Genomic DNA, 14,645 nt, shown 5'->3' with positions numbered 1-14,645 from the left:
CTCTAAAGATGATTGTGTCAGCACAAATGAGAGAGGCAGTGCTAGGGAATGTTTATGAATCAGCAGTGCTGGGAACTTCAGCAAAAACTATTCACTTTTAAATTGCAAGGACCTGGCTGGATGCTGCCCTGAGACTGGGCAAAAAAAACCTTTGAGTTTTTAATGTCTTATTCTACTCTCTCTGACTCTCTAGATGTGCCACTCGAACAGATTTTCAATTGTAAGCGTAACTTCTAAGTTAATTCCTGTGTTTATAAAACACCAATTTGGGGTCTCAACTGTGTGTGGCAGATCAGTGCATTGCTGGTGAAAAACATCTGGATCCAGATGTGGCAGCCACACATTGGTATAGCGAGTCCAGGATGGCTGTTTGTGATCTGAATGTGGGGATAGCCATTGTTGGCCAGGACCAGGTGCATTTTTGTGCCCTTGTGTTTGTACATAAGCTGGCGTGTTTCTGTGGGACCTGCTGGCTGCACCCTTGAAAGGTGGAGAAAAAGGCTTTGTGTGGACTTGAAGTGAAATGCCTCGAGAACAGGACACATGGAACGTTGGGGATCTGTTTCCATCTTCTGCTTCAAAGAGCCTATAAACCACTTATTTGAGTTTCCACAGAAGGCCTGTGAGATGGGTGGAGTCTTTCTCATTGGTGATTTTTTTTTCCTTGATCGCTTAAAACAAACAAGACCAAAAAGTCTTCAAATGTGCTTATTCATACCAGATACATAAAAAGATGCATACAAATACATTCTTGCTTTCTGAGTTACCTGTTGACATCATGTATATACCACACTTCTTTTAGCAAATAAATTTGGAATGTTGCTCAGCATTAAATAGTGCATGTAAGTAGCAGAATGCACAATATCAACTTGACAATTTCCTTCAATTGCATAAGAGTGGAAAATGGAAAGAGGTATTTGAGCCATCTAGTGGTTGGTATGAAACATTTTAACATTTTTTGATAGTCCATAGAAAATGTAAATCATGTCAGCTTGGAAATAGCATTTCTGATTTATCTGTGTTTTGAAGCATGGCTGTAGAATGAAAAAAACCCAAGCATTCAACTTGAGATTTGAGGCACAGTCTGTCTGGGTTTGTATCTTTTTTTTTCACTCAAGATTCTAGTGAAAAGAAATATCTGATAACATAAAAATTAAATTAGAAGTTAGTAGCCAAAGAATGTGTTTTGCTAGCATGAGATCTTCACAGATTTTGAGGGTTGTTAGAAAGTCCAAAGAAAGGACCATCCTAAGATAATTTTGTTTTCTGCTTCTCCCTAAAAATGTTTGGAGAGTAAAAGAAGCCTTAAATTTGACCTCAACAGCTATTTATAGCAGGGGCTAAATTATAGGAGTAATCTTTACTGGACCACATGGAATGGTATTCTACAGGAGAAACTTTTCAAAACTAATAGAGGAAACTGAAAAATGATTTCTTAAGATGAGGAGTGTTCCTGGTTAACAGAATTTTATGATTTTAAAAGGACATTTTGTAGATGAAGATTTGGGTAATGATCCCGCTTGGTCTGATCTGCATTAAGTTGTGGTGGCTTTTGCCAGTAGGAACTTGCCAATATGTTGAACTTGATGGTATTCTGCAAAAGTAATGAATTTCATGTATATCTTGCCTTAAATTCTGTGTGGGAAAGCACAGCCATACATTGGGACATGGTGATGTCTTCCAGCCCTTGTGAATCCTGTCCATGTTCAAATGCAGTTTAAAAGATGCTTTTTAATCTTAGCTTATTAGATGTTGTCAACAAACAGTTGATACATGGTAATACATATGGTTAGAGCTATGGTATTTCAGAACAGATAAATTCATGATCCATACTGACATTTCAGAATTTGCACCTTTACATTTGAAGTATTACAGGTACAAATATTAAATCTTGCCCTGTTTTTTATTGACAAGAGAGCGGCAGCTTAAGATATTTTTGATGGTCATTCTCAAAAGGCTTAAGGCCAAAGGAGGATGAGAGAAAAATGGGAAAACCAGACACAGAACAAAAGACAGGACAGTGATGGCTTATTTGTAGTGCTGTGAGGACCATCTTAAAACTTTGTGAACTTGATACATAAATTACATTTTAACAAATCAGTTGCATCTTGGTTCTGTTGTGCCTTGAAAGTTGGTTATTGTTAACCCTTAGTATCAAAATATCAGGGAGATTTTTCTGAATCTCTGACTTTCTTGAACTTTAATTCTAATAGATTTCATAAGAGAAATTCAAATTCTTTACCAATTAAGGAGTTTTCCGTTGTCTGGCACATTTTTGTTTGAATTTTGCAGTGTGGTGATGAAAGATTTTTGTTATCACTGTTGTTCTCAATCTCTACAGTGATCTAAACTTTATTGAGATTTGCAATATCAGAGGGGACACTGGACAGTCCTGCTAGGTTCTGTCTGAAAAATGAGCTGGCCTGAAGATAGTGAAGGCTCCTGGCAGGCTGTATTTTGTAGGCTTCCATGTTGCACACATGAAAATCTTTCTTCTTCATTTAAAATGACTTTTCAGTCAAGGCATTACGTGTGCTCAGCTTTTGAGCCTGTCTTCTTCCTCATCTTCCTGCTGCCAGAGCACACTTAGAATGTGTAAAAAACATGCATGGAGTACAGAATTGGAGGTCTTTTATCTTTATCATGTCCATATTGTACTTTTGTTCAATTAAACAGGAATGTGGGTTTACAGTAGTATTTAAGTGTCCTCTTGTATTGTTTATGCACTTCCTTCTCCTCTCTTCCTGTTAATATCTTCCAGTGCTCTGATTTCTGGAGTGTCTGGTCATACCACAGCATTTTCCTGGAAGCTGTCCATTGCTGAAGTTGTGATCCAGCTGCATTCAGGAAAGGATCTTTGACATTTCCCCTGGTTTTAATTTGCATTTAGAAGATGCAAATGAGGGATAATCAGAAACTGTCATATTGGATCCTCTTTCTGATGAATGCTGCTCTTTGAATTGTCTTCTGGTTACCAGTTATTTTGTAGGAAGAACTTGATTATAACTTTTATGTTTGGATTTCGTTTAAGTCATAATTTGTATTCCTTTTGTGGAGCTCCTTAGAAACTTGACTTGTTAAAGAACTGCATGAAGAGGCAGAGAGATTTATCTGGAACTGCAGTCTTCGACAACTGAAATTCCAGATCTTGTCCATTTGTCAGAGCTTTTGGGATGCATATCTGGTCTCTGAGAATCAGAATTCTATGTGAGAAAAGCCTGAAAATGTGTCTAAGGCAGCGTGTACAGTGTCTCCTGTAAATAATGGGATTGTTCTGCTCAATAAAAAACAAATGTGCTGTGGCATAGCTTTACAAAAGAAAAAGCAATTTGTTTATTTTTTCCTAATTTAGGAAATATTTAATGATTATTTGTGGAGCTGGATAGTTAAACATTCATTAAATATGGTTAGTAATTTCACTTTAGAAGTCACAGTTTATATGAAAAGAAAATGGAGAGAAAATGGGTTTGCAGAAGGGGAAGGGTTTTTGTTGTTTTGGTTTGGTTTTTACCTTTTGCATATAGGGGGATAGGAAATAGAAATTGGATTAATGATGAAGAAAAATGTTTGTCATAGGTTTGAAGTTGATGGTCTGTATTTCTTGGTATTCAGAAAAGTGAAATCTCCTTAAGCATATTTTCAGATTTGTTTCATTAGTGTTCCACATTAGACACTGAAATTAGAGTGTGTAGCTTTGTTTCCTTTTATGTGAGTATAAATTACTGTGATTACAAAATGGTGCTTGGTCATAAACTATTTTTTTATTGTATTAAATTGCCAAATATTTTTACTCCATCGTTTCCTTCCCTGCTGCTGTACAAGTAGAACAGAGCACATCAGTTTCTCTGATGCAGAAGTACTTGAATACTGTGCCCTTCTGCCAAAATAGCCCCTTTTTTTGTGACCATGGAGAACCACTGCCTTTTTTTTTTTTTAAGTGTCTGCCTACCTTTTCACTGCTTCTTTTGGGCTCTTCCTGTTCAAGGCAAATTTTAAATATATTTGTCTTATAATGGAGATAAAATATCAAAGGAATGATAAAATATTGGAAACTCTCTGCTACCTGAATTTTAAATATTGTTTCTTTCCTTTACAGAATGCTGCCTTTTTATATGGCCTTGGTTTGGTCTACTTCCATTACAATGCCTTTCAATGGTAAGTTGGAATAAGCTGACGGTGTCAGTATTGTGTGGTGTCCCATCAGTGTGTGATTATTTCACCCTCAGTTCAGTGTGAGTGTAAAATAGTTTAATTTTGACTTTATTACAGATATGATGTTTGCAGGTACCACTGTTCTGAGTCAGTATCTGTCTTACTGTAACATACTTGGGGCAGCCACAACAGTTCCATGAAAAGGAAAGCATTTCAGGAGAAGAATTTGCTGTCCCTTTAACACAATTCAGCGGTGGCAATGGAGCAGAATGACTCGACAGGCTTTTGGGAGTTGTTGTTACTGATAATCTGTAGCTTGAGTTTGTTGGAAAGCCTGTTATAAAAAACCTTGGAAGAGAGGTGGTAAATGGGGCTTGTTTTCATTTTGCTTGGCAGGCAGAAATTTTGACAGAGCTGCATTATGTGAGGGGTTGGGAAGTGAGAAGCAAGAGGCTCACATGGAATCAGTGTTTCAATCTGATGTAAAAACTCAGGGTTAAAAGAGTTGTAATTTCTGTTTAGAGCTTTGAGGACTGCGCAGGGCTTTTGTTAAGGGTGGGGGGAAGGTTGGGTTTCAGCTGGGGCTTTGGTTTTACTTGACTTACCAGTGATGAGTGGAGAATGGAATTGACTCAGTCACTGGGATTCTGTTGAAAGGTCTTCAGGCATTTATTGGTGTTTGATCCTGTGGAGATAGAGTTAATTCATGGGGAAAAAGTCAGAAAGGTACAGTGTTTAGGTCAGTGCTTTTTTACACTCAGTGTGGAGACTGTTAGTACAGTAAGTGTGACTTCACTACTTGATTGATTACTGAAAGTTCCATTGTGTTACTAAGCTAAGCCTGATTCAGTTGTGGATGCAATGAGTGACCACCGACTGATGGTTGGGAACAATGAATCAGGATTTCTCCCCCCACCTCTCCCTAAATTGTTTCTGTGTGTCTCTAAGGCAAAAGATTTATGCTTTCCTTGGGATAATGTACATAAACTTTTATTTTTCAGATTAAAGCAAGTTGGTTAAATCATGAGCGCAAAATGGATTATTTTATCTTGCAGTTTACTGCATTTTTTATTGATAGTGGTGAAATGAATGCCATTCATTTGTTGTATTGTACAGGCCATGCAATTCTGTTGCATTCTAATTAACAAGTGAAGAAAAAAGTTTTTGGAAAGCCTGAGAATCCACTGTTTTGAGATTGTGATGAGACTTGTTTGAATTTTGCCAAGTTTCAGAACATTCTAGTTTTTACACAGTCCTGTCTTCATCATTTAGCATTCAAAAGTATTTTGTGAACCATTTCTCAAAAGCTGTATCTTGTTACAGTTTGCACTGTGAAAATGGTAGATAAACTGAAAGATAAATAAGACAAAGCAGTCAGATTTAGAGTAATTAATTTTTTAAAAGCCACCTGTTCAACATAGACTTTTGCCATCAGCAGATCATGCTATTTAGTGTTTATAAATCAGATCTTTGAATTAATTTAGATTTTTCTTCACTTGTTGACAACACGAGTGTAAGCTGATGTCCTAACTTAAAGAGCTGCAGTTAGAGCTTACATTAAGGTTGAGTAGAATAATTGTATTTTCTGTTTCATTCATACAACAAAGTTATGTATAGTGTGATGCTAAGGATGTTGTGTATCATTAAAGTATTGGGTAGAATTTTGAAAGGAAGAAAATATAATGTAGGTAAAATCTTATACTTTTGTTTGCAGTTCTGATTTTTAATCTCTTTGAGTGCCTTTCTTCCCCCTTCTCTGTGATTTCTTGGGGACAAGAGCAGAGGGATATAGTGTTGTTGGTGTTCAGGTGTGACAAAATAGACTTGGAGATGATAGCAAGTCATTTACAATAGGTATTCTTCTTTGAAGACCTTAATCCTCCACAGAACTCTTACAGATTGCCAGGAGAGTCTTCTTGCAGAGTGAAATGCTAATCTGTCTTCCTGCTGCATTTATTCCATCTGTTTATGCTCTTGGAGGACATGGATCTCAATACTTCTAGCAGGCAGAGGAGACCTCAAGACAGTTTAAGGTGGTTTATTAATTCTGATTCATCTGTGAACTGTTTTTTTTTTAACACCACTGCTTCAGATATTCAGAGATTTTAACAAGACATAGTCCTCCTAAAAGGAAGGGGTAAGAAGTACTTGAGTTTTTTTCATGTCTCATATAAACAGGGATAATAAAAAAAAACAAGTGGGAATAAGATCAGCTTTAGAATTATTGTTCATATATTTTATATTATTTTTAAAGTTTCCCAGCTTTCATAAAAGGATGTGTTGGATTGGCTCCAAGATGCATAGTGCAGTTCACTGTAATTCAATATTGTACATATTTTTATGTACTAGAGCAGCATTGCAGCATTATCTTAAGTACAAATCATAGCTAGTACATCATTGTGTTTTGGTGATTTTGTTTACCTCTTCATGTAAGAATTAAAAACTTCTCAGCATATATATGAGTATTGCAGTAGTGTGATCAGACCAAACCTATTTCACACAATTATTACAGTAAAATGTGTCATAAGGTATTATTGCCATAAATTGAATCAACTACGGTAAAACAGGTCTTAAGGATGTGAAATTTTGATAATCCCTTCTTTTACACCGTTTATCATCAAGCAGTAAGTGGATGTTCATTTTACTGTTGTTTCCTGTTTCTCAGAAAACCAGTAGAATGAGATAGTCACATAACTTTAATATTTCATGCCCTCCCTAGTTGTCTTTTAGGTTGACCATTATTAAAGATGTTAGTTAGTCCAAGACCACTCTTCATTTTTGTGAAATACCTGCACTCAGGTGAAGTGGATTGGATACCAAATTTTTTCTCCACTTCAGAGGGGATTCTGAGCCTGTCTGGTTTATTGTCTGCTGATTCCACTGACTTCCATTGAGATGAAAAGATGGAGCCCAGGCTCTGATGTTGTGTCCTGAAACTGAATTTCACACCCTGTGGATCGCAGTGTAACTGTGGTGCTCCAAGGTTGTCCCACAGTGTTTTCAGTGACCTTGCAGCTTGCTGCACAATGTCTGTGAGAAGCTCTGGATTCCTCAGAAACACCTGGCAGGAGGCTGAGATCAGTCACCCTTACTGCCCCATCTGGGCTCTTTGCCCTGAGGCTCTTCAGTTTAGGGATTCCTTACCAGCTGTGGAAGCTGAGTGTTATGGGAAACTCAATCCATGAGTACTGACCCTGAAAAAAGCCTAAGACCTGCAAGAGATGGTCCAGACCCTTTTCCTCACCTCCATCATGACTAAAGACTGCTGTGGAAAACCAATCATTCCTGAGTGGAACTCCCTGACCCCTCTACTCCCTGACCCTTCCCAAAGCAGAAGCACTGTCATCATCTGTTCAATATCTAGATATAAAGATATCTAAAACCACCATCTCTGCTTCTGACTGGGTTCCTCCACACAGGAAGTCAAGTATGTAGTGGGGTGTGTAGGAATGCACACTGCCAAGTGGAGACCTCTAAGAATTTAAACACACAGTCTGTAGATACTGCTTTGTCAAATATTTCTCAGGTTTCAGGTGTCTGGGTCTATATATATGTATTTTTCAGGTATGTCAAATGGGAATGTACATGTAGAGTACACATGCTCATAGCAATTAAGCAATAACAAAGTGGGCAGTTAACTTTCTTTTCATTATCTTACGTTGCTGTGATTTCTTGGATTGATGAAAACTCTGCTAATGCTATGAAAAAAACTACTCCCAGCTGCTGTTCCAGAGAAATGTTTAAAGACTTTGCTGCTCAAAATATTTTGCCATTCAGTTGTTGCAGTCCTCTGGACAGAAGAGTTATAGCCAAAGACTGTAAAAGTGTTTCATAAACTACAGTGTCCTGACTACTGCTGTGTATGTTCATTTTGTTTATGTTCAAAATATGATTGAGTTTCAAATAGAAATTTGTCCATTATAGCCTCACACCACTTTCATTAGTAAGGCTGTAAAATGCTGTGAGGCTTAGAATAGGTGGTCAGAAAATTGAAAGAGAGTAAGAATAAAGAAAGTTTCACTCCAACTACACCAAGTGACATATCAGAATAATGTTAGGTTCTTTTATTTTGTACTCTCATTCTGATTTTCATGGGTTTTGTTTGAAATGTACAAAAGTGATAACTTCTGAATAGTTAAATTGATGCTCTTTTATTATATTCTTTTACTTAGTACAAAGCTGATTTTATTCACAGTCTATTCAAGCAAAACCATCCAATAGAAGTCATACGAGAGTTTAATGTTTAATGTAATCATCTATTAATTATTACTCACCTGGTTTCTTCACTTTCATAATGGTAGGCTTTGTTGTATAGATTAGTGGGTGGGACAATAGCTGCAGTATTGATTCTGGCAGTCTTGATTTGGAGATGTCATTTTTATTTTTCCTGAATTGCTGCAGCAGTGCTGTGTAAAATGAAAGTCCAGAGGTGCCTTTTGTTCTCAGTAGCGTCTGTTTTCCAGTCCTGCTTTCCCATTTTGTTAAATGTTAGAATAGCCTTTCCTGCCTGTTAAGAGAAGTGTCCTCATTCTTGGAGAAAATTCTTATTTAATATCAATAAATTCTAGTAGACTCAACCAGCATTGTGTCTCACCACGCAGGTGTCAGTATCATGAGAGAACAAAAGGAAAGTCGTCTCTTGATGAATTCAGATGACTGTAATTTATTTCTGCAGCTTGAGAGCTCCTGGCCTTTCATTTGATAATTTTTCCTTCGGACTGGTGTATGTTTAGTCTGCTGAAGGAGTGAGTTGAGAAGTTCTGTCTGTGCATGCAAGGCAGTTAATTAGCAGAAGAGACTCCCAAGCCACTTGAGGAAGGCTCTGTGCCATCACCCCTGAGGGAAGCTGTTGGACTCATCCAGCTGTTGGGTTATATCTGCACTTCTGGTTTTGGTCAAGCCATACAAGAGCTTTGAGGGAAAACATCTGGATAACTTGGATCCTCCAGACATGCATCTTTCTGGATGTAGGCTTGGACAGAGAACAGAAATGGGATTAGAGATGTTTGAGTAAACAAAGATCTGTACAAGAGTCAAGTGACTCCTGCTGTGTCTGGAATGGGTGTCAGTGCTGCTGCAGATGTTCTCCTGTCTGATAGTAAGGGAATGAGTCTGGAGCTCTGGGCATGGCAGTGGAAAACAGGCAGAGGTTTTTGCTCTAGTCCATGTTCTTGATGTGTCCTGTAATTGTGAGCACGTTGCTATTTTGTTTAAATGCTTCCTGCAGGCAAAATTACATCAATATTAATTCAGCTGTGATGTAAAATTGCTTGTCTGTCTGTAAGAGTTAATAAGTAAATGTCTTTTCAGAGCTTGAGTGGTTTATTCTATAAAAATTCTACTGAGTATTTAAACGAGGTTGTAGTTATTGAATTAGACATGAGTACCTACCACTGGTAAAAAATGTTGAAAATTGCTCTTTCAGATCACTTCATTGGCAAAATTTTGATGATGACCCTTTTCACAGTGCTGAAAGTAGTTTCTATTTTTTTATTATTCATGCTTGTTATCCTGGAACAAATACAGATTATGAAACCAATATGGAATTAACACTAGATTTAAGAAGAAGGTAAAACTTGATTTTTAGTTACTTTAGCCTGCACAGAGATAAACCTTACTCAAAGCTTGGAGGGGCTCTCTGTGACCAGCAGTTTCTGAGCTAAATGTGACACAGTCTTACATGTTGTCTACTGATGATAATTTACAGGTTTTTAATTGCTGTGATCCTCTGAAAGACTGGGGTAGGCAACATTCTTAGTTTTTTGAATGAAGGATAGTATACATTAAAACTAAATTTGAAAACTGTTCTGGAAGGTTTTTTATTATACTTGTGGCTTTGTTTTACTCCATTGCTCAACAGTGGCAGTGATTAATATTTCCTGTTCAGTACGCAAGAGGCTACAGAAATATTTTTGTTGCACTCAGATTCTCTTAAACTTTTTTAGAAATCCACTTTTTTTGATGATCTTTTCAATGGTGACATAAGATAAGTATGGAAACTATTTTCTAGCTAAGAAAGTATGGGTAAATGAGGAACATGATGACGTTTTAGAGAGTGTTAGCATGGTCACACTGTGTTATGTGCTATAGAACTGCTGTGTCTTTATTCCCTATTTTTGTCTTCTCTTTGATTGGAATCATAGGCAGTGGTTTTCTTCCTTTTTGGGACTTAGGGTATTGTCTTTGAACAAGATACAGGTAATGGATTTTAAATACCAGTGGCTAATATACCTAGTGTCCATATTGGAGCTAAGACAAGAAATGCAAATACACAATAATAGAATCTATATTCTGGCACAGCAAAAACCTAACTTAAAATATGCGCTGGTATTTAATGATCAGCCCAGTTTTTGGCCATTCAGTTTGATCACTGTTTTTGTAGATGCTGAAGATGAGCACACTGTTATGAGACAAGGATTTTTGTTACATATTCAGTGTAGATATGAGATGTGTGATTCACCACCACCACCACAGGATTTCAGGGAAATTTAGATGACATGTGAGAGAGCTCTTAGCTCTACCCCTTCAGTGCTTCACTTGCTTATTTTCTGTGTGCTGGTAGAAGAGTAGGGTAGTGGGTAAAGAGAGCCTTCCTGAAGAATTATAATAGAGGAAGCTTCAGTTCCACAATAAAAAATAAATATTTTTTTTAATCCTATCTGCTCCTAAGTTCTATTTAAGGAAGTCAGATAATGCTTCAGGTACATACAGTTGTGTTGTCTAAAGGAAGTTCTGTGCCTTTGGTTTGCTTTCCCATCGATGAGAAAAAGGCTTGTAAGAATTTTAGAGCAGGAGTGTTTTTGCTGAAGGATTCAAAAATGATAATTTGTGTGTGTTGTGAGTAAAAAAGTCCGTGAAAAATATCTGTTGAATTTTGCATTGCATCTGCTAACCAACCTTTTGTCCTTATAAATAATACTGCTCTTGTAGAGTAGGAACTAAATCAATGAGGATAAAATAAAGAGTGGTTTTAAGCACTGTAGTTAATCCCTGTCCCGTGTCCTGTGCCGCTCTGCAGAGGGTCCAGTTCTCCGTGTAGGCTGCGCTGTCACCTGCCCACTTGGCATCGACCTGTGGGATTTCCTGGGACAGCAGAAGGGATTGTGTTCTCTGGCCTGGGGGCTCAAATCTACCCTGACTGAGGCTGGTTCTGATTTCCCTTGTTCTGTGACCAGTGGTGTATGGGAAGGGATTTTGTTTCAACCTGTCATTGGATTTCAGGCAACAATGAGAGTTAGCTTCTTTCTTAATCCCTCTGTGACTTTAATTCTATTCTCTTTTAGTTGCATTTCAGCTGTCCTAGTTCTGTGCAGTGGCCTGAGAGGCAAAACAGTCTTGTTTAGAGTCACTTTTTTCTGCTCCAGGATGGAGTTGTTAGATGGCACTTCTGTTTTATCTGGTACAGTGCCATCATGAACAGGGACAGGTGAGAGACAATTTGAAGGTAAGGAAATAGAATCAGAGCCATCTTCAGGTATCGATGGAATATGAAGGAACGTTACTGTGTGAGGAGCTGGCAGGTTTTTATATCTGCATTTGGAAGTAATGGAACTGGTATTACTTGAGTCCTTGCATGGCACTGGTGCTAGGAATGGGAGGAGAAAGAGGAAAAAGGAGCAGGTAGGTGCAGTGGGAGATGTGTGTGATCTCTCCAAGGCCACCTGTTCTGCTGCTGCTTGGGGGTCTGCACTGCTGGAATCAAAAGCAACCTGTCTGTTTTAAGTGAACTTGCACTAATTTTGTAACTAATTTGTGAGTCATCCTCTCTGAAATATCAGATATGTTAGTGTATTTCATGCAGCAAATTAGTTTCTCTAAATTAATAGAAAAGATTAGACTTTCAAATACATGAGGATATCTGGAGTTCAGAATTACCCAATCTTTGAAGAATCAAAAGCCATGCACCAAACAGATTACATGTACACCATTATTGTGGTATGTTCTTCTGTAACAATACTTTCAGATCCACTTTGTTGGCCACATAAAAAACATTGATTATAGAGTAATACTTCAGTAAAAACTAAATTTTTTAATCTGTGTTTTTCTTTCAGGGCAATTAAAGCATTTCAGGAGGCGCTTTATGTTGATCCCAGCTTTTGTCGAGCCAAGGAAATTCATTTGCGACTTGGGCTTATGTTCAAAGTGAACACAGACTATGAGTCTAGTTTAAAGGTAGGTTTAAGTCCTTTCAAATTGAATTAACTTTTCTTACAAGTTGTGTGTTGCATCTGAAAGCTGCAAGGAATGCATAAGTATGGAACAGTCACAGACCACCTGCTATAGAAATGGAAGTGCTTTAATGTGTCTCAGTCTAAACAGAAGGACAGGTTTGAGGTGTGTGAGGTGCTACACTCCAGATGAAAAATTTGGGGAAGGGCTCTTGTTAAAGTAGTGAACCTTGGGGGAAACTGAGATGATACCAAAAGCTAAGGGAAAAAAAAAAATAGCAGCTTGGATGATTTGAGTATTTAATTTTGGTTTTTTTCTCTTTTTTTTTTTTTTTAAATTTTTCCCCTAGCATCCTTATTGTAAACTGGAAGTTTTTGGAATCAGCAAACTAGAACGTTTTTGTGCAAAATTATGTCTTTTTTATATAATTGTTACTTTTCTAGCAGTTAATTATTCTTTCATTTCCTGGCTTGAGTGTCGGCTTCTCAGGCAACAGTTTCTGGCTAATCAATTGGAAATGGTTTATGGTAACACAGTGCTTTGTTTCCTCTGTAGAAGTATTTGTAGATTTTGTAGAATTTGAATTCTTCAAATTCCTTACTATTTACATTCTTTTCTTGTCTCTGATTGTAATCTGTCATTTTATCTCCCTCCATTCAGCACATTTGCCCATGTTTTTTCTCTTTCCATTTTCTACTTTACCCACATGTCCTTTACTTCCTGGCCTCTAAATTTAGCTGTTACATGTCTTGGAAAAAGGAAGTGTTCTTTTAATGGAGTTGCATGTGGTAGGAAATACACCTGCAGGGCTGAGAATTTTGTAATTAAGTGTAATTTATAAACACAGTTCTGCATACTAATCTTTTCTAAAAATTACTGAAAACAATAAGTGTTTTGTTTTCAAGAATTGTACAAGTTCCTTTTCTTGGCAGATCGTTTTCTTGGGTTGTCAGAATAATACTGTCCAAGATTTGAAAGAGTAAAGTGTTACTCTCAATTTTTCCTTTCAATATTTGTCATGGAGGGAAGCAGTTCTCTCCCCAGGCTTCCCTTTTCATCCAGAGCCCAAGGTTTCACCTAGAGAGATGGGTGGAGTAGGAAATTGTGCAGAAGAATAGAAGAGATACCATGCAATGAATGGTGAAAGAGGGCAAGGAGAGGTAGATCACTGTTGAGAAAGGGATTATGTGTGAACTTGGATGATCCTATTTCCTTACACTTTGGAATAGATTTGGTATGTCGTGATATATATGGAATAAAAGAAGAGCTGAAGTACATTTTGGTTTTACTTTTAAAGAAGCTGGGAGAAAACAAGATTAAATTTACAAGGAGGTGGTCATCTTGAGTCAAGTGGTAGAGGGAACTCAGTGATTGCAAAAGGTCTTTTCCAGCCTAGTTGATTATATGATTTTAATTTTTGATATAAATTGATCAAGAAATAGCCATTTTCTGCTGTGCCATAAGATTTGCAATTCTGTCAGTGAATCAGGTATTTAACTAAGTATTATGATAACTCAGTCTAAATCATTTATTGTGTTTGATGTTCACAACTTTTCAAAACAAATCAATCACTTACCATGAGGATTTTGAGTATACCAAACTTAAAGTTTTCAAAACACCAGCTACAAATGGAAAAAACACCGAAGTAGTATTTTGAAAACAGAAAGAAATTAATCTTTTTTTAATGCAAAATTATCATTATTCTGTTGCTTTTATGTGGCATGTGGTTAAATCACTTAAGAAAACAAATGGCCACAACAAAAGCAGTTACCCTGGGGCAGAGGGATGGTCTTCAAAGGATGGTGAAATGAACATGATGGGTGTTTGCATTAAAGATGGTTTTGTGTTTTTCTTAAAGCAGTATAACTGCAGCTTGTTCCTAAAAGCTTGTCTCATTTTCCACCTTGAAATCCTGATTGCCTCGTTCAGCACTCTCAGCCACACTGAATCGAGTGATATTTCATTTTTTTGCTTTTCCCCATTTGCCAGACTGAGGTGGATCAGAAGTCTGAGCCAGCTCAGCTTGAGCTTGCCCAGTTGGTACATCCAGTGCAAGGCTGGTGGAATGGGAAGGAGGGGGACAGAGGTCTATTATCCTCTTCTGGTTCAAAATGTAATGAGAAACTGTTCTGGAATTACCAACTGAGACACCTAAAGCAGAGTTTCTGGTTCTCTTCCTTTGCTATGGAATTTGAAATCCTTAGTAAAGAGTAACAATGAGGAACAAAAGAAAAGACCCAGTGGAACTTGGTCTCAAGCACTTTAAGCTGTTTCTAGTTCAGCTCAGTTGTGGATTTAAGGTACAGTCCATGGACTTACCTACT

General features: G+C 37.4%; 1 protein-coding gene across 16 annotated transcripts in view; it reads left to right on the top strand.

The window, feature by feature from the left end:
• KDM6A (lysine demethylase 6A) overlaps positions 1-14,645 on the top strand; it is a 150,833-nt gene that overhangs the window by 68,394 nt on the left and 67,794 nt on the right. For all 16 annotated transcript variants that reach the window (XR_009280243.1, XM_058861499.1, XM_058861517.1 and 13 more), the window contains exons 5-6: positions 4,097-4,155; positions 12,204-12,324. Coding sequence is in view for 15 of the 16 variants with exons in the window: in XM_058861499.1 (XP_058717482.1) it covers positions 4,097-4,155; positions 12,204-12,324 (180 nt within the window). In the remaining variant the exon portion in view is untranslated. The remainder of the gene's footprint in view (positions 1-4,096; positions 4,156-12,203; positions 12,325-14,645) is intronic.

Source organism: Poecile atricapillus, chromosome 1 (genome assembly GCF_030490865.1).
Source record: "Poecile atricapillus isolate bPoeAtr1 chromosome 1, bPoeAtr1.hap1, whole genome shotgun sequence".
Lineage (NCBI taxonomy): Eukaryota > Metazoa > Chordata > Aves > Passeriformes > Paridae > Poecile > Poecile atricapillus.
The sequence above is the reverse complement of the archived record's forward strand: the minus strand, read 5'-3'. Positions and strand labels throughout refer to the sequence as shown.